The following is a 25944-nucleotide window of genomic DNA, read 5'->3' as shown; positions in this document are numbered from 1 at the left end:
GCACTCGCTCTCTCAAATAAAAATAAATCTTTAAAACAAATATTTTTGTGGTGGATAGACTAATGCCCCCCCCATGTTCTAATCCCCATAAATACATTACATCACAAAGGGGAATTAGGCTGCAGATGGGATTAAGGTTGTTAGTTAATTAGTTGACCTTTAAAAAAAAAGGCAGATTATCCTAAATTATCTGGGTGGGCCCAGTGTAATCACAAAAGTCTTTACACATGGAGGGACCTGGCATGCAACTGTTGGCTTTGAAAATGTAGGAAAGGTGACCACAAGCTGAGAAATGCAGCCTCCAAGAAGCTGGAAAGGCAAGGAAGCTGAATTTTCCCTGGAGCCTTGGGAAAAGAATGCTGACACCTCAAGACCTGTGTCAGATTCCTGACTTACAGAACTGTATAGTAATAAATTTATGTCAGTTTTAAGCCACCAAAGTTGTGGTCATTTGTTATGAAAGCAATAAAAAACTAATACAATTTTAATATTGGGACTTTTTTAAAATAAAGCGAATTTTGGCTAAGAACCTTAAAGTCCCCTTCTGATTCTACAATTACTTGAATCTATGTAAATCTGGAACTCTTTTATTCTATTGTTACCTAGGAAACAGCTACCTTTCAGAGGAGATATGATCTGTCTTCTTTGATCAATCCCTTACTGAGAGAAGAATAAAAAGAGAGGCTGCTGTTTCTGCAGGTCACTTTCCAAAGAAATTTTATTTTAAAAGGGCTGGAGCAGAGATAAGGTAAACCAGGACTTCAGAATCTTCAAAGCTTACTGTATAGTTTATAAGAGAGTTAAACTGCTCATTTACCTACCTAATGAACAGAATGGGCTACAACCCCAAAATATCAATACCAGAATCTATCATTCTTAGACGGGTTTAGCCAGGCCTTTCCATTTTTTTCTTTTAAGATTTTATTTATTTATTTGAGAGAGAGAGAGCGAGCACAAGTAGGCAGAGCGGCAGGCAGAGGGAGAGGGAGAAGCAGGCTCTCCGCTGAGCAGGGAGCCTGATGCAGGGCTTGATCCCAGGACCCTGGGATCATGACCTGAGCCGAAGGCAGACGCTTCACCAACTGAACCACCCAGGTGCCCCCACTTTCCATTTTTTAATTCAAATGCTCTTAGGTAGGTATGCATAGTCCTGTCATATCAAAGTCCTCATCAATCCCAGTATCTCAATCCTGGCCAAAATTATAGCACATATATTACTCAGCCGACTCCACTAGGCATTCAGGTTTGTGGGCCAACTCTAAAGGTTCTACTATGGTGGAAGCCAGACAGGTAAACTTCATATCTGGCATTTGCATTATCAGTTAGTTTTATTCACAGTTATTACTTCAGACGTCAGTTAAAGTATTGATAAATGCCAGCAGGCACGTGATACCTAACATTAAGGTAGGGAGGCACTGGAAATAGGTTTTTCAGAATATACCTTAGGGTAGCAAGGCAGGGACAGCTAAGGCTGAAAAGAGTATTAAAAAGATCTCAGGAGATAAGAAAGATAGTGACAAAAGAAGTAAGATGGACTTAAAGTCAAATTAAACCAATTTCTTAATTTCACTGAATGTTGCTCCTGGTCACGCCACTCAGAAATCATCCCATGACATACCCAAAGACTACAGGTACCATTTAGAAGCTGGGTACTTGATAAAGTGCTTTACATACAGGATCACTCATTCTAAGGACAATCTTGCAGAAGTGGTAGGATCAGTTGTCCTACAGATAAGGGAACAGGCTCAGGGAAATGAGTTGCTTTCCTAAGGTCACATGGGTAGGAACAGGCAGAGCCAAAGTCTTTGCTCTTTTCACTGTGCAAGCCTGACTCCAGCCACAGATGCATTTCCAAGATTTGTTTTCCTCTAGCTTTGACACCCTCTTTGTCACCGCCGAGCTGGAGGCTGCCAGAGGAACAAGTCAGGGCACTGAATACGAGTGGCAAATCAATCTGGAAGTTCTTCCTTTCTCAATTTCCATGTGCTGCCTATCTCTGGCTTCCTGCCATTTGCTGAACTGTTCGGTTAAATGCTTAGATATGGGGTGACTTAGTAAATAAAGTATGTTCTATGGCAACCATCAAACACTTAATCTGAACTTGCTTTTTACAATCACACAAAATTTATGGGTTAATGGTTGCCAGGGGCTGGGGTGGGGGAGCGGACAGAGAAATGGGGAGTGACTGCTAATGGATACAGGATTTCTTTAGAGGGGGATAAAATGTTCTAGAATTAGATACTAGTGATAGTTGTATAACTACGTGAATATATTAGAACCAAGAGGTACACTTCATGAAGGTGAATTTTATAGCATGTAAGTTCCATGTGAATGAAAAGGACTATAGCTAAAATCAAAGAATCAGATATTAACAAGTGTTGGCGAAGATGTGGAAAAATTATACCCTCATACATTGCTGGTGTAGCCACTTTGGAAGATAGTTTAGCAGGTCCTCAAGAAGTTAAACAAAGTGTCTATTTATGATGCAGCAATTCTACTCCTAGGCATACATAACCAAAAAAGGGAAAATATATGTCCACATGAAAACTTTTTTGCTAATGTTCATAGGAGCATTATTCAGCATAGCCAAAAAGTAGAAACAGTCCAAATGTCCATCAGCGGACAAATAGATATGAAATGTGGTATATTCATTGCAGTGGAATACTAATGCATAATAAAAAGAAAAAAAGTATTGATATGTGTGGGTGCAACGTGGATGAATTTTAAAAACATTACACTAAGTGAAGGAGCCGGTCATAAAAGACCATATATTGTACAATTCCATTTATATGAAATGTCCTGAGGAGACAAATTTATAAAGAAAGAAAGTAGATTAGTGGTTGCCTAGGGCTGGGATAAATGGGACATGGCTTCGCTAATAGGTATGGGTTTCTTTGTGTGATGAATGATGAAAATTGACGGTGGTTATGGTTGTCAGCTTTGGGAATATACTAAAAATCAGTGAATTGTACATATTAAGTAGGTGAAGCGTATGGTATGTGAATATCTCAATAAAGCTGTTAAAAAATTTGGGGGGGGAAAGAAGGGCTGAGGGAGAGGGTGAGGGAGAATTTCCAGCAGGCTCCACGCCCAGTGGGGAGCCCAACACAGGGCTCGATCTCAAGACCCTGAGATCACGACCTGAGCCGAAATCAAGGGTCAGATGCTTAACTGACTGACTGAGCCACCCAGGCACCCCAAGCTGTTAAAAACGTATCAGCTAATTTTCATTCCTTTTTAGGATATTAAAGTTATGCTAGACTCAACTATAGTAAAAACTTGATGTAATACAGCTTGAAACCTGCTTAGTTGACCGCATTACAGGGATTCAACTCTCTAAAGGAAACAAAGTCTCATAATATAATGACAACTGGACTTTTGTGAGGCTGAGTTTAAGGTTAAACTTATAAATAATGACATGTCTCCTAATATTGCTCTACTTCTTTTTCCGGCACTAGCTTTTAGATATACAAAAAATTATTACAAAAAAAAAAAAGAAAGAAAGAAAAAATTATTACAAATTAAACTACATAAAGAGGCATAAGAGTAAATAAATTCACCTTAATATATTTCTTTTAAAAAGTGTTGCGAGAGCACCTATCTATAAAAAAAATTTTATTTCTGGTCTGGAATTGAATATCATGTTTTATATATCATTTTGCATTTGAAAGGCTATTCTGTTATTAGAAAAGTACCCATCCGTAAAATTTTGAAACTTCATTTACTTAGGATCTTAGAATTTCACAGTAATGGAAGAACTACCATGCCCATGTCTAGACACGTATGCATGGACTCTCTGCATTGATTGTTCTAACCTAGTGAATGAATTTGGGAGCGACAGGACAGAGACATCTTTAGGCAGCTTTACTCCAGCTAAAGATGATGACGTTGAACTGTGGCACTGGAGATGGAGAGAAACAGACTAACCAGAGAGATCTCAGGGAGATTCGATCACTTGGACCTGGTGATGGGTTGTGTACTGAGAGAGGATAGGCTTCAGCGAACTCTCAGGGAACAGTGAGAAGAGCTCCCAGGCCATCCTAAAGCTTCCCATTCCAGGTCCTTCCAGGTCTAGAAAGAAGTAATTCTGCCCTCCTGGGACTCCTTCCACCCAGCTTAAAATTCTTCTGCCCACCCACACTTCTGTTCTTTTAATTTAACAACAAAACTCAAAGTACAAATAAAAATGTACCTCTTACATTAAAAAAAAAACAAAAACTATATAGATACAGAGGTGAATCACCAAACTTTAACCAAGTTTAGACCATACCATCTCTGTTCAGGAATCTAAGGAATTCATAGCTCAGAAAGGAATTTTATAGATATATTTGGATGAACATCATCATTATACAGTTGAGAAAACTAAAGTACAGAATGGTTAAGTCTCACCAAGTGACCAAAACCAGAAGTAAGATTTGAATGTAGGTTTTGCAACTCCTAATTCAGTTTTCTTACACTTTTAAACTCATTTAAGATATATAATATATAATATATAAGATATATAATAGAATTTTAAAGCTAATCTATATAAAGACTATCCCTGAGTTTTATAAATCATATATTTCAAATGCATTAGGGAACAGTAATTCTACACATATCTGCTCACTGGATAATAAATACCAAATAACTTTAAATAATATAATCACACCTAGGGAAAATGAAATAAGGTCATGGAAAGAGGAATAAAAGGAGTTATGATTGACCCATTTCATATGCAACTAGGTCTCAGTTCCTAAAAACATCAAAAGAACATATTAGAGAGGCACAAATTGCTCTTGAATTACAGTCATTAGATAAATCAATTTATATACAAATAGCACTACATACATCATCTGTTTATCTTAGATCTTTTAAGAAAAGGCTCTCACATCTCTGCAAAATTAATTTTAATTTTCTTTAAGCAAACTAAGGAAAAGCAAAGATGAAGGGATCAGTTAAACAGAAAGCCTAATTATGAGCTACATTAAAAAGTTAACAAATCACTTTATTGAATAAAGAAGGATAAATGTGTATGAACTGGAAAGTTTCATCTTTTACTCCAAATTAACAAAATAAATAAAAAAACAGGATATGGAGAGATCAACTATATTTCTAAGCAGCCAAAGAAGCAAAAGATGAGGAGACACTCCCCTCAATTCTCTTGAGCCTCATGCGAAGACTGCTGGCTTAGGTAAGGTGGTGTTACACTAGAGTCCCAGCCTCGGACGTGTCAGAACTCTCCAGTCCCACATGTTCCTGATGGAAAATAACCAGAGGCTGCCTTTTCCTAAGGGTGCCCTGTGTGATTCAGGAAAAAAAAGTCCATAGCTCCAAACTTTAACTGCCAAACTATACACCAAATGAGAAATACCCCGGGGGGGGTGCAGGGAGGAAAAAAAAAAGAAGAAAGAAATACTCTGAATTACTTTGTAACCAAAGTGATATAGACAATGAAAGGTAGATGTCTTATTCAACATTGATATAAAATGTATATCAATATATGTTAACACATATTATCCGCTTACTAAGTGAGTTGGAAAGATCCTGTAAAAGAATTTACTGGACCGGGCGCCTGGGTGGCTCAGTCATTAAGTGTCTGCCTTCGGCTCAGGTCATGATCCCAGGGTCCTGGGATCGAGTCCCACATCGGGCTCCCTGCTCAGCAGGAAGCCTGCTTCTCCCTCTCCTACTCTCCCTACTGTGTTCCTGCTCTCGCTCTCTCTCTCTCTGTCAAATAAATAAATAAAATCTTAAAAAAAAAAAAAAAAGAATTTAAAACTGGACCAGCACCTCACTCTCTCGCTCAAAAAAAAAAAAAAAATGTCGTGAGATCAAGCCCTGCACTGGGCTCCACACTGAGCGTGGAGTCTGCTTGAGATTCTCTCTCACCCTCTTCCTCTGCCCTTCCCCCTGCTCTCACTCTCTTTCTCAAATTAAAATAAAATAAAATAAAATAAAAACTATACCAGCACAAAAACTCACAGATGAGAGATCAAAGCCACAGTGATGACGGAATGAAATTTTTAGGGCTGATACTGGTAGAAAATGGTCTAATTTATGAAGGAAGACTATATATATTTAAAAGATCTTGTGTGAAAACATGTACAAATAACTTCAATTTCAGCACATTTATTATAGCAAATTACTGGGAATCGCCATAAAGAAGTGGCTGAATAAATCATGCACACCCATGCGAGCAAACACTGTGGAAAGATGTCATGCATGTCACATGCCACACAGTTGGATCTCCATGTGCTGCTGGAGAAGTAGCTGCAGAGTATAACAAGAGAAGTAAAGCAAGACGCAGGACAGTACAGAGTATGGGATGAGAAGATAGTTTATTTTCAGGTAAAGAATAGTATAAAAAATAATTTTTAAAAATACCTTGTGGTATCTTCTTAGTTGTGCCTCTTTTGGCTCTCGGGCTTCTTTTTCCAGGTATTTTTTTGTCCTTTCCCATGAGGGCCTGCCCATCCTTGGGGCTTTCACAAGAAGTGTTTTCCGAGCTCTCGCACACGGCCACCTCACTGCTGGGTGGGCAGTTTTCGTTATTGTTGAGACTGTCCTGGGCAAGCACATCAGGCTGGCCCATAGCGCTGGCACCACTGCTCAGACACTCGCACTCGTCCCCATCCAGCTGATTTTCATTTTCATCCGAGGCAGAAGGCAAGCGTGTCCCTATGCTTCCCACGCCGTCACCGGGATGACACCCATCTTGTGACTCTATCTGCAGATTATCTGTAGGAGTTCTGCTGTCATCCATCAGAGCATCTTTTGTGGAACCATTTAAGTTTCAATCAAGTCCGTCCATGTCTACAAAGACAAAAAGAAAAAAGCTACTTTACCCCTGGATTTGCAGCGATCTTTGAATTTCCTTTTCTCTTGGGTTGTCTTACTGTAAGTAGGGAAAGGACGGAAATGACAGAGGTTCATTCCTTCTACTTCCCCACTTACAACCCCACCCAACCTCACTGGGGTCTGGCTTGAATATAACGGTTCTCAACCCTGGCTGTGTGTTTCTTACCTGAAGAGCTTGTCCAGCATGGAGCCCTGGGACTCATATGTTTTTTTAAGTTCTCTAAGTTATTTTACTGTGTACCATGGGACCACGACCTTAATGAAAGAAATTACTGCTAAAATCAATCGCTCGTTATCACTGGACGCTTACCAGACAAGTAAGTCCTTTGGCTGAACAGCAGAAATATTTGCAAACATATTTACAGATATTTTAAAAATAAATGGAAAAAAAGGTATGTGGAAAATTCAGATAGTATATGGTAATACTCTATTCTCATTACATCACTTACTTCTTAAAAATACACCCTGGAAAGTACGTTAGAATTGTCAGCAAATTCCTTTTATACAATTAAAAGAAAAAAAAGAGGGACATTATTAACTCTAGACTACTTTAGACTTAGAAAATCTAAATCTGGGGCTCCTGGGTGGCTCAGTCGTTAAGCGTCTGCCTTCGGCTTAGGTCATGATCCCAGGGTCCTGGGATCGAGCCCCGCGTCGGGCTCCCTGCTCGGCAGGAAGCCTGCTTCTCCCTCTCCCACTCCCTCTGCTTGTGTTCCCTCTCTCGCTGTGTCTCTCTGTCAAATAAATAAAATCTTTAAAAAAAAAAAAGAAAATCTAAATCTGATCCAAGGATCCTTCTAACATTGTAAAGATATAGAAAATAGATTCTAAGCCTTTTACCAGACATGTTTTGTACCCCCTTATCATCCAAAAGTATATTACATTTTAAGGAAAATGATGCCAGCAAGACTCTGAAATTTTTTGCTTGCCAATCATTATTTTGGGTTTGAATCAAATATAATATTCCAGTAACCTAAGAAAAATTTTAGTGACTTTCTAAATTCTTTAATATAAATGTTGGTGTTTAGAAACATGTAAATAAAGTACAATTCTTTTAAAACATGAAAATGAAGTACAAAATAAGACATTAGCCCTGCACTGATTGTATCATATGTTTTCAACATATTTTGCAACTGGAATATTTTATTTGATTCAGAATACAAGTACTGGTTGGCAAACATAAAAATATCTAAATCTGGATGGTATCATTTTCCTTATACCACATATCTATATTAACTTAGGTTTAGCCCTAAAATAAATTCTAGAGTATCATTTTTAATTTAAAAACAGTTATTATTTTAATGAACTGTCTTTGAGATTACTATCATGAAAGAACCCAAGCTCGAATGACTTATAAAATGTATGTGGCTAAAACAAAGATCAATAGAACAGAATAGGGAGCCCAGAAATAAACCCACAATGATATGGTCAATTCATCTATGACAAAGGAAGCAAGAATATACAATGGGGGGCGCCTGGGTGGCTCAGTTGGTTAAGCGACTGCCTTTGGCTCAGGTCATGATCCTGGAGTCCCAGGATCGAGTCCCGCATCGGGCTCCTTCTCAGCAGGGAGTCTGCTTCTCCCTCTGACCCTCCCCCCTCTCATGCTCTATCTCATTCTCTCTCTCAAATAAATAAATAAAATCTTTAAAAAAAAAAAAAAGAATATACAATGGGGAAAAGGCAAGCTCTTCAATAAACGGTGGGGAAAACTGAACAGTCACATGTTAAAGAAGGAAAACTGCACAACTTTCTCACACCAAATATACACAAAAATAAACTCTAAATGGATTAAAAAGACCTAAATGTGAGACCTGAAGGCATAAAACTCCTAGAAGAAAACATAGCCAGTATAACTCTTGGACATTGGCCTTAGCATCACCTTTCTAGATATATCTCCACAAACGAGGGAAACAAAAGCAAAATAAACTGTTGGAACTACATCAAAATAAAAAGCTTTTGTAAGTGAAGGAAACCAACAAAATAACATGGCAACCTACAGAATGGGAGAGGATATCTGCAAACGCCATATCCAATAAGGGATTAGTATCCAAAATATATAAAGAACTTCCACAACTCAAGACCAAAAAGCCAAATAATCTGATTTAAAAATGGGCAGAGTACCTGAATAGACATTCTGCCAAAACCAAAACTAAACAAAAAACAAAAAACACACAGATGGCCAACAAAACATGAAAGGATGCTCAGTATCACTCATCAAGAGGGAAATGCAAATCAAAACCACAATGAGGTATCACTTCACACCAGTCAGAATGGCTAGGATCAGAAAGACAAGATATAACAAGTGTTGGCAAGAATGTGGAGAAAAGGGGAACCCTTGTGCACTGTTGGTAGGAATGCAAACTGGTGCAGCCAGTCTGGAAAACAGTATGGAGGTTCCTCAAGACATTAAAAATAGAAATACCAGATGATGTAGCAATTCCACTCCTAGGTATTTACCCAAAGAAAACAAAAACACTAATTTGAAAAGATATACACTGCCAATATCACAGCATTGTTTACAATAGCCAAGTATGGAAGCAACCTAAGTATATCCATTGATCGATGAATGGATAAAGAATATGTGGTATATATACACAATGTAATAATACTCGGCCACAAAAAAGAATGAAATCTTGCCATCTGCGACAACATGGATGGACCCAGAGGATATTATGCTAAGTACGATGAATCCGATTAAGACCAATATGATATGATTTGACTTATATGTGGAGTCTACAAACCAAACCAACCAACCAACCAACAACAACAAAAAAACAGAATCATAAATACAGAGAACAAATTGTTGGTTGCCAAAGGGAGGGCTTGGGGGTAGGGGTGAAAATGGTGCAGGTGATTAAGAGGTGCAAACTTTCAGTTATAAATAAGTGACAGGGATGAAAAATGCAGCATTGGGAATATAGTGAATAATACTGTAATAACCTTGTGGTGACAGATGGTAATTATACTTACCATGGTGAGCCCAGCAATAATATATAGAACTGTAGACCCTTATGTTGTATACCTGAAGATAATGTAACATTTTACATCAACTAAACTTCAATAAATCAATAATCAAGTAAATAAATAAAGTGCACGTAGCTAATGCGGTGGAAACTACCCAAATGTCCACTGACGGATGAGTAGTTAAACAAGGTGCAGTATATTCATGCCAGGGAATATTACCTAGCCATAGGAAGGAATGAAGTTCTGATACATGGAAAAATATGGATGCACCTTGGGCAACCCTCTTGGGTCCCCTCCCTCCTTGGGAGCTTTGTACTATCACTTTGCTATCGCTCAATAAACTTTGCTAAAAAAAAGAAAAAGAGGGGCGCCTGGGTGGCTCAGTCGGTTAAGCATCTGCCTTTGGCTCAGGTCATGATCCTGGAGTCCTGGGATCAAGCCCTGCATCAGGCTCCCTGCTCCGTGGGAAGCCTGCTTCTTCTTCTCCCACTCCCCCTGCTTGTGTTCCCTCTCTCGCTGCCTCTCTCTCTGTCAAATAAATAAATAAAATCTTAAAAAAAAAAAGAAAAGAAAAAATAAAAAAAAAGAAAAAGAAAATATGGATGAACCTTGACAGCATTATACTAAGTGAAGTTAGCCTGTACGATTCCACTTGCATGAAATTTCTACAATGGGCAGATTCGTGGAGACAGAAAACAGACTAGAGGGGCAGTGGGCAGGAGAGACAAGGGAGTTCTGCGTGATGGTTGCATAGTTTTGCTCAGGGTGACGGAAAAGGTTTGGAAACGCAGTGGTGATGGGTACACAGAGCCCTGGTGTCACTAATGCCACCGCATCCTAGAGTGAAAACCAGTAAAAATGGCACATGGTACGTATACTTGATCACAGGAATGAAAAGAAATTCAGGCAGCTATGCAGGGAAATGTCAGTCCTTAAAACTAGGAACAGCCTCGGCGGTCTTCTAAATAATCAAGTTATGTATTTTCTTAAGATTTTATTTATTTGAGAGAGACAGAGTGCACGAGCAGGAGGAGGGGCAAAGGGAGAGGGAGAAGTAGACTCCCCCATGGGGCTCGACGTGGCGCTTGATCCCAGGACCCTGGGATCATGACCTGAGCTGAAGTCAGACGCTTAATGACTGAGCCACCCAGACGACCCTAATCAAGGTATATTCTGACATGTATCTGAAAGCACAAAGGTTTCAGTGTACCGGAGAGACACACAGGTCACATGCCAAGGAGGAGGTAGGAAGCAGAGAGCCCCAAACAATTACACTTATCTCCTGCTGAGTCTCCATCACGTATTAGGAACTGTGATGGGCACTTCACTTATTTTATATCTAATCCTCCAAGCAAGCCCTACATGGGAGTTACCCACACTGTGTTTCAGATGAACAATCTCAGGCTTGGAGAGGCAAACATAACTTGTTTAAGCTCATCTTCCTGGAAGGAAGTGGAACTGGGTCTGAAACCAGGCCCCTCTCCTTTGAATCTTGGGCAGTACAGCAGAGGCTGAGAACCCCGGCTGACTGAGGCTCGGATTCTGGTGCCGCCATCTAACAAACTGTGTGCAACCCTAGGGCAAGCTGCCTAGCATCGCCAAGCTTCAATTTTCTCATTTGTAAGTGGAGAACTATTGTACCCACCTTGAAGATCATTTGTGAGGCTAAGACAACGTGGCAGGTAACGCACTCGGCAGAGTGCTTGGCCTACTATGAATGTTCAGTAAATGTCAGCCACCATTACTTCCTAAGAAACCTCACCAGTTGGCATTAAACATTAATAGGTTTATTTAAGTGGGTCCAGAGCCTAAACTGCAATCTCAGAAACTGAGCATTTCCAGACTTCCCAGAAATGTTAGGTTCTTGATAATAAACTAATGCTAACCAGTATCGTTTGAAAATGCTGAAATTTAATTTATGATGGGGATATCTCATTTGATTACTAGAATGGTTAAGCATCTGTTTTGAGCATCCTGTTTCAGATGATTAAGATATCTAGAATTTAATGATTAAGGCTTCTTGGTGAGTATAAAATCACAAATCGCATTCTGCAGCTTTGTTGACTGTCATGTACCAGGTCCTGTGTTAAGACTTTACAGACCAAAGCTCTTATGGAATTTTCATAATTATCCTAGGCTGATAGGTAATTTTTAGTCCCATTATGCTAACGAAGAAAACAAGTTTCCTATCTCACCAAGAGTCATTCAGCTAGTAAGTTTCTAAACTTACTTCTATGTCTTTTATTTTTATTTTTAGGGTTTTATTTATTTATTTGAGAGAGAGAGAGCACAAGCAGAGGGAGAGGCAGAGGGAGAGGGAGAAGCAGACTCCCTACTGAGCAAGGAGCTCGATGTGGGGCTCGATCCCAGGATCCTGGGCTCATGACCCGAGCCAAAGGCAGACACTTCACCGACTGAGCCACCCAGGTGCCCCCTTACTTCCATTTCTAAATGAATATGGACCAGCTATGATTCTGAGGCCATACTCTTCATCATTATGCTCTATGGACAATGCAGAGAAAGTACTGAAAGAGTACTTCACTCCAGCTGTGGTACACCTCAATGAAGAAACTCCACCTACAGCAGAGGACACATGTCTAACGACCAAGAAGTTCAAATTCCTGTTAAGTACTTCTCTCTTTTCCTGGGAATTGCTGGATCCACACCAAATACCATTTCCTATATGGTCCACCTTCTTCAGTTGAGAACTCTTTTGGGCCTCAAGACATTTTGCCTCTTACCATCTTGTGATGATGGCATAATTTAATTCTCAAAAGGTACTTTCTGACACTAACTCTTACTCTAACACTAAGTTTTTCCAAGGTGTGAATGTCCTAAAATTATTCTTACAGGATACCTACCAATTAGTCAAGGCCTGGCTCCAAAGCCATTCCAGTATGCCTCCATGAGGTCTCCATTCCAAAGACCCAGGCATTATGTACTGCTTGTTAGCACTCTGTACCACACATGGTCCTTCCCAAATACTGCTCTGCACTGTGTATTTCTGCATATGTGTCCTATTAGATGTAAGCCACTTGAATACCCATAACCCAGCCACAGAGAATTTTTATTCGTCACAATATCTAGCCCCGGGCCTTGTACTTAGGAGGTACAATGCATAGCACTGACTCGGGCATATTTTGCCTTTTAAAAGCACGGTAGTGAGTGCTGCTCAAGTTTCCAGCCTCCTGTGTGAAAACAGCTTTCCAAATATGTACACTGTGCAAAAGTTATTTGACAAGTTGACTCTGTACAGCTGAGAATTTCAAGCAAACATATCCAAGTCAGGCTTAGACAAAACTTGAAAAGCCACAAAGCTTTGTGGAAGAAGCTTTAAATAAACCAACAATTTAGAGTAACAGACTAACAAAAAGAAATCGATGTTTTATCAAAAACATTCTCGATCCCAGGTATAATTTGAATTCATCTTTTGAAACATCTTAATGGATATCTGCTGAGATTAAACATTAGGTGTCACTCAAACAACTTAATTTACAGGGATGGTTAAATAGGTATTACTCAATTATTTTATTAAAATCCTTTAAGGAGGGCGCCTGGATGGCTCAGTTGGTTAAGCGACTGCCTTCGGCTCAGGTCATGATCCCGGAGTCCTGGGATCGAGTCCCACATCGGGCTCCCAGCTCAGCGGAGAGCCTGCTTCTCCCTCTGACCCTATCCCCTCTCATGCTGTTTCTCTCTCTCTCTCTCAAATAAGTAAATAAATAAATAAATAAATAAAAATAAATAAAATCCTTTAAGGAGGGGCGCCTGGGTGGCTCAGTTGGTTAAGCCACTGCCTTCGGCTCAGGTCATGATCCTGGAGTCCCGGGATCGAGTCCCACATCGGGCTCCCTGCTCGGCGGGGGGTCTGCTTCTCCCTCTGACCCTCCCCCCTCTCATGCTCTCTCTATCTCATTCTCTCTCTCAAATAAATAAATAAAATCTTAAAAAAAAAAAAAAATCCTTTAAGGAGGGGCACCTGGGTGGCTCAGTTGGTTAAGCATCGGACCCTTGATTTCGGCTCAGGTCTTGATCTCAGGGTCTCATTTGTTGGGCTTGCACCAGGCATGAAGCCTGCTTAAGATTCTCTCTCCCTCTCCTTCTGTCCCTCCTCCCTGCTCAAAAAAAAAAAAAAAAAAATCCTTTAAGGAGATTCTGAGTGACATTTTTCTATAATCCATACAAATTGGGCTTAAATACATACTTTCACTTAAAAAAAAAAAAGTAATCCCTTGAACTTACCACCCTGAGATCAAGAGTCTCACGCTCCACTGACTGAGCCAGTCAGCCTCTCCCATACTTTCACTTTTGAAAGAAGCCAAGATTCTTAAGAATTAAGATGTAATCCCAAGTTGAAATTTGATGGCTTCGTAGTCAAACCAAAATTTAAAGGAAGACAGTTACCAAACCAGTAAGGTATTCTATTAATCCCAAATTCAAATTTGGCTACTCTTAGTCTGCTCAGGATTGAGGAAGAAAGTCACCATCCCCATATTTTGTGTTTATTATGGAGATTACATATCTCACTTCACATTTTACCATTTTACTCGCTAAACATATTTCAATACACTTCTATCTCATTGCTAAATCAAGATTTTCTGTAATTAATGCTTTGTGTAGACATGTGTACCTGTAGGCAATATTCAGTATATCAGCGATCAAAAGTATGGCTCAGAGGAATGACTGTCAGAACTTTTGCAACCCAGAATAAGAAATTCATTTTTCATTGAGATCCTGTACACACAAAATACGTATATATAACTGAAACAAAGGTTTCTTGAAACTAAACACATTCTGATGTATTCTCCATTCTATCCAATACTATTTCATATTTTTAAGAATGGTAATCGAGATCCACTAGGCTGATTTTATGCCCTGCTAATGAGCAATATGTTACAAGGTGGTTTCTAGGAATTAATAGTACCTCAACCTGAAAACAACCATCCAAGGACCAGATAAAATTGTGATTATCTCCAAATTGTTTTCTTTTCCTTTTTTTTTTTTTTTTAAAGATTTTATTTATTTATTTGACAGAGAGAGAGACAGCAAGAGAGGGAATACAAGCAGGGGGAGTGGGAGAGGAAGAATTAGGCCTCCCCTGGAGCAGGGAGCCCAGTGCAGGGCTCGATCCCAGGACCCTGGGATTACGACCCGAGCCAAAGGCAGACACTTAACGAATGAGCCACCCAGGCGCCCCTCTCCAAATTGTTTTCTGAAAATGATACCAATCATAGGAAACTCAGACATCAACTTCATTAAAATGTTGTCCCTATAATTTCAATATCATAATTTTTGCTAATTTATATCATTCTCCTCACCTTAAAATTTAACTACAATATTGAGCTTGACCCAGGGTCCCTTGGCTGACATCTTCAGCTGTGAACTATATTCTATCCCTGTTTTCTAATGTGGTAGTCACTAATGGCTACTGAGTACTTTAAATATGCACAATGAGACTGAGGAACTGAATTTTTACTTTTATTTAGTTTTAATTAATTTAACTTTTATTTATTTTAATTAATTTAAATTTAAAAACACGTATCAAGGGGTGCCTAGGCGGCTCAGTCAGTGAAGCCTCTGTCTTTGGCTTGGGTAAGGATCTCAAGGTCCTGGGATCAAGCCCTACGTTGGGCTCCCTGCTCAGCAGGGCGCCTTCTTCTCCCTCTCCCTTGCCTGCTGTTCCTCTTGCTTGTGTGCATGCTATCTCTCTCTCTCTCTGTCAAATAAAGAAATAAAATATTTTAAAAATAAAAATGAATAAATAAAAACAAAGAGGTATTGATTCAGTTATTGAAAAACTTATGTATATTTGGAACAAACCGGGTCTGTGAATCTGCTTTCTCACCTGTAAATTTTAGAAAGTCTAAATATAGATCAAGCATTTCCAATTAAAAAATGTGTCCAAATTGAGATGTAGTGTATTTGTAAAGTAAATACCATATTTCAAAGACTTCCTTATGAAGACAAAGTATGTAAAATAGCTCAATGATACTTTTAAATATTGATTATATGTTGAAATAATATTTAGATCTACTGGGTTAAGTGAACTCTATGATTAATTTCACTTTTAAAAAGCCTTTTTTAGGGGCGCCTGGGTGGCTCACTCGGTTGAGCATCTGCCTTCAGCTCACGTTATGATCTTGGGGTCCTGTGACTGAGCTCTGCATCAGGCTCCCTGCTTGGCAGGGAGTCTGCTTCTCCCTCTCCCTCTGCAGCTCCCCCTGCTTGTGCTCCCTCTCTCAAATAAATAAATCTTAAATAAATAAAATCTTAAAAAAATAATAGAATAAAAAGCCATTTTAATGTGGTGACTAAGGAACAAAATTCTATATATGGTTCACATGATATTTTTACTGGACATGGTTGTTCTCCATGGCATTGTCTTGACAGTGCCGCAGTAGCTGAATACTCATGAAAGAAACTGAGGAAGACACAAAGAAATGGAAAAACGTTCCATGCTCATGGACTGGAATTACAAATACTGTGAAAACGTCTATGCTACCTCGAGCAATCTACACATTTAATGCAATCCCTATCAAAATACCATCCACTTTTTTCAAAGAAATGGAACAAATAATCCTAAAATTTGTATGGAACCAGAAAAGACCCCAAATAGCCAGAGGAATGTTAAAAAAGAAGAGCAAAGCTGGCGGCATCACAATTCCAGACTTCCAGCTCTATTACAAAGCTGTCATCATCAAGACAGTAGGGTACTGGCACAAAAACAGACACATAGATCAATGGAATCAATAGAGAGCCCAGAAATGGGCCCTAAACTCTGTGGTCAACTAATCTTCGACAAAGCAGGAAAGAATGTCCAATGGAAAAAAGACCATCTCTTCAACAAATAGTGTTGGGAAAATTGGACAGCCATATCCAGAAAAATGAAACTGGACCATTTCCTTACACCACACACAAAAATAGACTCAAAATGGTTGAAAGACCTAAATGTGAGACAGGAGTCCATCAAAATCCTAAAGGAGATCACAGGCCGCAACATCTTCAACCTCAGCTGCAGCAACTTCTTCCTAGAAACGACACCAAAGGGATGGGAAGCAAAGGCAAAAATGAACTGTTGGGACTTCATCAAGATAAAAAGCTTTTGCACAGCAAAGGAAACAATCAACAAAACCAAAAGAAAACCTACAGAATGGGAGAAGGTATTTGCAAATGATGTATCAGATAAAGGGCTAGTATCCAAAATCTATAAAGAACTGATCAAACTCAACACCCAAAGAACAAATAATCCAATCAAGAAATGGGCAGAAGACATGAACAGACATTTCTGCAAAGAAGACATCCAAATAGCCAACAGACACATGAAAAAGTGCTCAACGTCACTCGGCATCACGGAAATCCAAATCCAAATCTCAATAAGATACCACCTCACACCAGTCAGAATGGCTAAAATTAACACGTCAGGGAATGACAGATGTTGGCGGGGATGCGGAGAAAGGGGAACCCTCCTACACTGTTGGTGTGAATGCAAGCTGGTGCAGCCACTCTGGAAAACAGTATGGAGGTTCCTCAAAAAGTTGAAAATGGAGCTATCCCACAACCCAGCAATTGCCCTACTGGGTATTTATCCCAAAGATACAAATGTAGTGATTCGAAGGGGCATGTGCACCCCAATGTTTATAGCAGCAATGTCCACAATAGCCAAACTATGGAAAGAGCCAAGATGTCTATCAACAGATGAATGGATAAAGAAGACATGGTATATATATACAATGGAATATTATGAAGCCATCAAAAAAATGAGATCTTGCCATTTGCAATGACATGGATGGAACTAGAGGGTATTATGCTGAGCGAAATAAGTCAATTAGAGAAAGACAAGTATCATATGATCTCACTGATATGACAAATTTGAGAAACAAGACAGAGAATCACAGGGGAAGGGAGGGAAAAATGAAACAAGACAAAACTGGAGAGGGAGACAAATCATAAGAGACTCTTAATCTCAGGAAACAAACTGAGGGTTGCTGGAGTGGAAGGGGGTGGGAGGGATGGGGTGGCTGGGTGATGGATATTGGGGAGGGTATGTGCTATGGTGAGCACTGTGAACTGTGTTAAGACTGATGAATCACATCGGGGCGCCTGGGTAGCTCAGTTGGTTAAGCGACTGCCTTCGGCTCAGGTCATGATCCTGGAGTCCCAGGATCGAGTCCCGCATCGGGCTCCCTGCTCAGCGGGGAGTCTGCTTCTCCCTCTGACCCTCCCCACTCTCATGTGTGCTCTCTCTCAAATAAATAAATAAAATCTTTAAAAAAAAAAAAAAAAAAAAAGACTGATGAATCACAGACCTGTACCCCTAAAACAAAGAATACATTAAATGTTCATTAAAAAAAATACTGGGGGAAAAAAAGCAATACCTTTGTTGTTGCTATTGGAAAAAAAAATAAAATAAGTATTGTTAAAATGTTCAAGGACTTAGGGGCTCCTGGGTGGCTCAGTCGTTAAGCGTCTGCCTTCGGCTCAGGTCATGATCCCAGGGTCCTGGGATCAAGTCCCACATCAGGCTCCCTGCTCAGCGGGAAGCCTGCTTCTCCCTCTCCTGCTCCCCCTGCTTATGTTCCCTCTCTCGCTGTGTCTCTCTCTGTCAAATAAATAAAATCTTAAAAAAAAAAAATGTTCAAGGACTTTAATGGGAAAGAGAAAATTTCAGAAGAGAACTAGAATTGTAGGCAAAAGCAAATATAGTAATATAGTAGGCAAAAGCAAATAGTTTAATTTGCTTTCAGAAGCAAAGTGATCACAAACAAATCACTAGATTTGATTTTTTAAAAATCAAATATTCTTAGATACTATATCAGATATTCTAGATCTTAGAAATACAATAACTGAAATTATTCCAGGTATGAACTCAAGGGCATTTTGAGCCTTTAAACTTTATTAATTTCTAAAAGACTTCAGAATGAAAAAAGTCTGTGACAACCTCTGAATTCATTCAAAATGGTGTCTAATAACTTCTTAAGCAATTCCAGAAAATTTTTATTTAAATGCATTGTTAAGGAAAAATACAAAAAGAGTAACTTTCCCTCATTCTATTTTCTGTTGTTTAAATCCATTCCCTGATATGCACTAGGCCTGGCTAGGCACACTTTACTATCATGAATAAATCTTTCCCTTCCATATCGGCTTCTTGCCTTACACTAATTTATGAATATTTTAGAATAAATAGTAGACTGAATGAGAACTCATATTCCCAAACTTCTAAGTTATAACTAAATTAACACGCATGTAAGATAACCAAATACTGTCTTTTCCACAAGCACACCAACTATGTATTTGTGCCACCATCAAGCGACCTAGGTGACTGAGGAGCTGATACGTCACCAAAAGGCCCAGCTGTCTTGTTTGCTTGTCTCAAGTGTCCTCGATGTTTAGCAAATAAGTGTTATTTTTGAGTCCCATGGTTTATTTTACAGATCCTAAGACAACAGACAGAACTAACACTGAATTCAATGATAGCCATGGATAACATGGAATTATATTCAAAATATCTGCAAAAAAAGTTTGTTTTGTTTTGTTTTTTTTGCTGCAATTAACTTCTAACAAATAAATTAAATGCTGTGCTGTACTTTGCAGGGAGAGACAGGAAGACAAAAAGAAGCTGGCTAATAGCTATAATAAAACCATTGCTCCAAATCCTCGATCGTTAGTGGAAATCATTAAGTCATTAAATGTATCAGTAGGGATCCACTGCAAGATTTGTAATCTGAGGAGTGACATGATCAGGTTTACATATGAGAAAAATCACTGTGTTGATCTTAAATAACATGAGGTTTCCTCTCTTTTTCCAGGGTGAGATATGTATGGGCTGCTGATACGACAGGAAAGGGCCAGCTGAGAGGGAGCAGTTAAGGAGAACAGGAGAGACAGCACAGACTGGGACATGGGATGGCATCCAGGACACAGGTGGGGCGAATGCCCTTAAAGAGATGGGCCATGTTTCCCGTTGTAATGGAAGGATGGTGGGGGTTGGGGGGGTGGTTTACACTGGAGTTAAGTTAGAGGCATTTGTAGTCCATAATGGATCTGTCTCAGGGCAACAGGGAGTAAGATATCTGCCAAAGGGGGAAACACGGAGAAGTTTAAAACAGTCCCTTGAAGACTGTGGGGCTGCTGCCGCTGAAACTCACTCCGCTATAAAGCTAGTCTCCAGTCGGCCTGGTCATATACAATGCCTTCAAGTCATGGTGCGAGCAAGCTACAGGAGAGCAGCTAAAAGGAGATTCTTTTAACCTAAGTTTCTACACGAGTGCAAAAGTATCAACAGAAATGCTGGCATGTTCTAACTGTAACAGAAAGCGACAAATTCCTTCAGTCTCTCTCAACACCAATTTTCATGAGTATTCTGGTTTTTCTATTCTGTACCGCTCTGCCATTTTCTTCCTGTAAAATCCTTGCCTCTGGCTGATTTCACTTAAAGCAAATGAATTCTTCAAATCCTGGCCTATACTGTAACTGTGCTCAGCACAGACCAGCACCTCATCTCATCCCGTCACTTAGAGCTCACATGGTATTCCCTACACTCCTGTGTTTGGCATAGTTTAGAGACACCAGAGTTATAAAATGCCACCTCTTTTGATTAAGTCAGTTTCAAATTTCGTCTTCTTTCTTAGCAATTTCAGACTTTTTTAACACAGATACAAGATGAAGTTCTTGGAAGACAGTCAACATAGTGATTTAGTCAATCAGCAAACTTGAGTTCTCATATTAGCTCTTTTCCTGGGATTTAAAGTTTCCTCTAAGATTCCTCCAAACTCTAACAACCGATGATTCTAGTTATTACTTCCCAAGTCCTCTGTTATTTGTGTTTTACTGCTTCAAGTCTAAAATAAATATCGCTTTCTGGTTCATTATTATATGAGCTGTGATCGCAGTTATCTACCCAAAAATTACAGCTCCAGGCAGACTCACACATTTTCTTCTGCCACCTTCATTGCCTACGTTTCCTTATCTTGAAAAACCATGATGTAAGGTTGCCCTCTGAATGGGAATATGATGCTCCTGCCCCACATCTGGGAGAATACTAGTTTTGAACTGTTTACGCAACACAGCTACCAATTCTTTGTTTTTTATACAGCACTCTTTGTACCCAAAAGCACACATTTGGCCAGCACTGAAGGTTAAGTAGCAGGACACAAAACAAAGCAAATAAATCTCCACACGGAGACTGAAACTTGACCTCAGAAGTGGAGTGCTTTAACTGAGCTAGCCTGACATTAATGTAATCATAATTGCCTACTATGAATAAGATACACTTACTAAAAAAAAAGATACACTTACTAGATACAATGGGGGAAGACAGACAGATGAGAGAGCCTCCGCTAAGAGCTTATATTCTAAGGTTAGTACCCAAAATATAAAAAGAATTCATACAACTCAATAGTAAAAAAGCCCACAAATAATCTGATTTAAAAATGGACAGAAGAGGGGCACCTGGGTGGCACGGTTAAGCATCTGACTCTTGGTTTTGGCTCAGGTCATGATCTCAGGGTCGTGAGATTGAGTCCCTTGTCAGGCTCTGCACTCAGCACAGGGTCTGCTTGAGTTTCTCTCTTTCCATTTGCCCCTCCCTCCCTTTGTCTCAAATAATTAAATAAGTAAATAAAATCACACAAATATTTATTGAAGGCCAACAGGTACATGAAAAGATGTGCAACATCATTAGTCATCAGGGAAACACAAATCAAAACCACTACAAGATATCATCTCACACCTGTTAGAATGGCCCTCATCAAAAAGACAGGAGGTAACAAATGCTGGTGAGAATGTGGAGAAAGGGGAACCCTCATGCACTCTTGATGGGAATGCAAACTGGTACAGCCACCACAGAGAACAGTATGGAGAATCCTCAAAAAGTTAAAAACAGAACTACCATATGATTCAGCAATTCCTTATCTGGGAATATATCCAAAGGAAATGAAAAACACTAACTTGAAAAGATATCTGCACCCTTATGTTCATAGCAGTGTTTTTTACAATGGTTAAGATATGGAAACAACCTATGTGTCCATCTACAGATGAATGGATAAAGAAATTATACACACACACACACACACACACAATGTCACATAATCCAACCTTAAAAACACAAGGAAATCCTGCCATTTGCAACAACATGGCTAGACCTCAAGGACATTATGCTAAGTGAAATGAACCCAATACAAAAACAAATACCATAATAAATTGCACTTATATTTGGAACCTAAAAAAACAAACACAAAAATAAAACTCATAGGAGGAAAGACCAGATTTGTAGTTACCAGAGGTGGGGGTGCAGGGAGGGAAAATGGAGGAAGGTGGCAAATGGTACAAACTGGGGATATCACACACAGCATGGTGACTGTAGGTGACACTGCTGTGGGGTATGCGGGGAAGTTGTAGAGAGTAGGTCCTAATAGTTCTCATCACAAAGCAAATATTCTTTTTCCTTTTTTGCCTTCTCTTTCTATGGTATCTGTATGAGATGATGCATGCCAACGAAGCGCACTGTGATAATGACTGCACAATATATGTAAGTCAAACCATGACGCTGTACACCTTAAATTTATACAGTGATGTATGTCAATTATATTTCAATAAAACTGGGGGAAGAAAGAGTTCATACTCTAATAGGAAATGGCTACCAACCTTGTCCTAAACTTCCTTTTCCTCCCAAACCTTTGCAGAGAAGAGTGTGACAACTCACAGGCAAGTTCTTTGAGAATTCAGAGGAAGGAAAATGACTTTTACTTGTATGGATGGTGTGATGGGTGAATATTTAAGAATATTCTATTACAGGGACCCCTGGGGTCCCTGCTCCCTGGGGTCCGAACTCAGTGGGGAAGCTGCTTGAGATTCTCTCCCTCTGCCCTGCCCACTTGTGTGCACACGTGCACTCTCTCTCTCTCAAATAAGTCTTTTTTAAAAAAGATTATTTATTTATTTATTTGAGAGAGAGAGAGCACAAGCAGGAGGAGCGGCAGGCAGAGGGAGAGGGAGAAGCAGGCTCCTCGCTGAGCAAGGAGCCCAGTGTGGGGCCGATTCCAGGACCCTGGGATCATGACCCTAGCTGAAGGCAGACGCTTAACCAACTGAGCCACCCAGGCACCACTACAATTATCTTTTAAACTTTAACAAAGAAACATGTCTACAAATTCAAAAGGTATTTAATTATGCTTGGTACCATTAAAATTATGAAAAATAGGGTGCCTGGGTGGCTCAGTCGTTAAGCGTCTGCCTTTGGCTCAGGTCATGATCCCAGGGTCCTGGGATCGAGTCCCGCATCGGGCTCCCTGCTCAGCAGAGAGTCTGCTTCTCCCTCTCCTCCCTGCTCCTGCTCTCTCTTATTGCTATCTCTGTCTCTCTCTCTCAAACAAATAAAATCTTTAAAAAAATAAATAAAAATAAAATAATGAAAAATAATGCACACTGAAAAAATATTCTTGTCTATGATATCAGCAGATACCTCATAACATTTTCCAGCAAAACATTTCTCCTTTCTCCCTATAGAATCTGGTTCAGACACATGAAGGAAAACTACGTAAGGCAGGCTGCATAAAGTGTTAAAGAGAATCGGCTAATAGCTAAGTAGTGTTTCTTTAAACGTATATCAAAGAACAGTTTATAGACTAACACAACTAAGGCCAAATTTATTAATAACATTTTGTGAAAGCATGTAAGAAATGTAAAACTGTAAAATGCAGTGTCCTCTTGGGAGTACAACAGAAAAAACAGTTCTTGAAACTGAGAAAATTGGTAAAAGGTGAAGTGCTATTTTATGAGTGCTTTCCCTGGTAAATCCTAGTAAGGTCAGTTTTTAAGCACTGTTACTACTTTTTTTTGGAGCGGGGAAGGGGCAGAGGGAGAGAGGGAATCTTAAGCAGGCTCCACACCCAGCACAGAGCCCCACGTGGGGCTCAATCTCACAACCCTGAGATCATGACCTGAGCCGAAACCAAGAATCAGATGCTTAACGGACTGAGCCCCTTAGGCTTCCCCATTACTTTTTATTTAGTCCTTCCATATCTCTGCGTTTAGGGCTCTTTCCACTTTATGTGCTTTTTTTTTTCCTGAACAGGTTTTTCAGTAATTTACAATTCTACCACAATACAAAAATAGTATTTAAAATCTGTTTCATGATCTGCCCCCAAAAATCTAAAATGCATTTATTCATGTTATTCACACTATCTCTTGTTTGATAACAAATTTCTTTCAAAACAAAATCATCATGATTCTAGATTATTTCTATTATTCTTTCCCCTATCCTATTTCTCTATTATGTCTTTTCTCTCACCATTATCTTTATTATCCTATTAGCTGGTAAGTTCAGAATTTTCTAACTTCAAAAAGGTTAGAGAAAAACACATTGTAAGATATTGAACTGTTATTTACACTATGACCCAAAACCTCAATCTTGGCATGAGATGCTATTTACGGCTGACACTATGTCTACAACTAACCTCTAAAGGGAAAAAAAAAACCCTACATATTTACTATGGGCTATGAAGAAGAAAGATATTTTGATGTGAAAAGAGAATTCAACAAAACAGGAAAGAACATGCCTCATATACCGTTGATCCTTGAACACAGACTTGAACTGCACAGGTCTGCTTATATGTGGATTTTACAGTATAGTACTGTAAATCTATTTTCTCTTCATTATGATTCTCTTCATAACATTATCTTTTCCCTGGCTCACTTTATTGTAAGAATACAGTACATAATACATATCATATATAAAATGTGTTAATCAATTATTTAAGTTATTGGTAAGGCTTCCCATCAACAGTACGCTATTAGCAAATGTTCTTGGGGAGTTAAAAGTTATACTCAGATTTTTGACTGTGCAGGGATTGGCTCAAGGTATTTCACACTCATGGATAATCTTATCACTTAGCTAAATAATACTAACAGCTAACACTTATTAGGCAATTAGCATGCAACCAGACATTACATTTTATCTTTTTTAAAGATTTATTTATTTAAGAGAGAGAGAAAGCATGAGCAGGAGGAGGGGCAGGGGGAAAGGGAGAGAGAATTTCAAGCAGACTCTGCTGAACACAGAGCCCGATGCAAGGCTCAATCTCCTGACCCCAAGATCCTGATCTGAGCCGGAACCAAGAGTCTGACGCTTAACCCACATAGCCACCCAGGTGCCCCAGGCATTGCATTTTATATGCTAAGCACTGTACCTTATCTATTAGCTCATTTAATCCTCAGAATTGCCCTATGAAGAACAGAAAATTTTCCCACTTTTCAGATGCAAAAATGGAAACAAAGAAGCTTAAGTAACCTGATCAAGGTCACAGAGCAAGTGACCGAGTCAGGATTCAAACCCAGATTTCAGAGCTCATACCTTAAATCTCTAAGCTACAGCCTTCAAAAAGAAGTTGTACAGGGATAGTACATTGTAGAGGGGTGTGTGTTCTGGATAAATTTAAAAATTCATTACCTTATAAATGAAGCAAAGTAGTAAAGAAATTCCTTAATTATTACCACTAGTAAGTGATAATACCTTAACTTTTTTGGCTCTGATTTGTATTTAAGGATAGCCTGAATTTGCGACTAAGTATAGAATGAAAAGTAATAAATAATCTTCAACTGTGTCCCTACACCATCTGTCCACATTAAATAATCATTTGACAAACTCAATGGATAGCTTTTCCTTTTATAATTTCAATTTGCATCAAAAGATCACTCAACCATTACATTTGGTGTGTGTATATATATATATATATACACACATATATATACACATATATAAGGAAATATTATTCAATCATAAAAAGGATGAAATCTTGCCATTTGCAATGACACAGATGGAGCTAGAATATAATCCTAAGCAAAATAAGTCAGTCAGAGAAAGACAAATATCATGATTTCACTCATATGTGGGACTTAAGAAAACAAATGAGCAAAAGGGAAAAAAAGAAAAGAGAAAGTCAAACCAAGAAACAGACTCTCAACTGTAGAGACCACACTGATGGTCACCAGAGGGGAGGTGGGTGGGGTATGGGTGAACTAGGTGATGGGGATTAAGGAGTACACTTGTGATGAGCACCGGGTATTGTATGGAAGTGTTGAATCACTATATTGTTCACTTGAATCTAATATAACACTGTATGTTAACTAACGGAATGTGAATAA

The 25944-nt window shown here is 39.2% G+C and overlaps 1 protein-coding gene across 2 annotated transcripts in view; it reads right to left on the bottom strand.

Annotated features, from left to right (window-relative positions):
- CNST (consortin, connexin sorting protein) overlaps window positions 1-25944 on the bottom strand; it is a 114293-nt gene that overhangs the window by 64472 nt on the left and 23877 nt on the right. For both annotated transcript variants that reach the window (XM_035010988.1, XM_035010990.1), the window contains one exon: window positions 6364-6792. In XM_035010988.1, coding sequence (XP_034866879.1) covers window positions 6364-6742 — 379 coding nt within the window. In that variant the 5' untranslated portion in view covers window positions 6743-6792. The remainder of the gene's footprint in view (window positions 1-6363; window positions 6793-25944) is intronic.

This window comes from Mirounga leonina, unplaced genomic scaffold (assembly GCF_011800145.1).
Source record: "Mirounga leonina isolate KUSES-001 unplaced genomic scaffold, KU_Mleo_1.0 Mir_154, whole genome shotgun sequence".
Lineage (NCBI taxonomy): Eukaryota > Metazoa > Chordata > Mammalia > Carnivora > Phocidae > Mirounga > Mirounga leonina.
The sequence above is the reverse complement of the archived record's forward strand: the minus strand, read 5'-3'. Positions and strand labels throughout refer to the sequence as shown.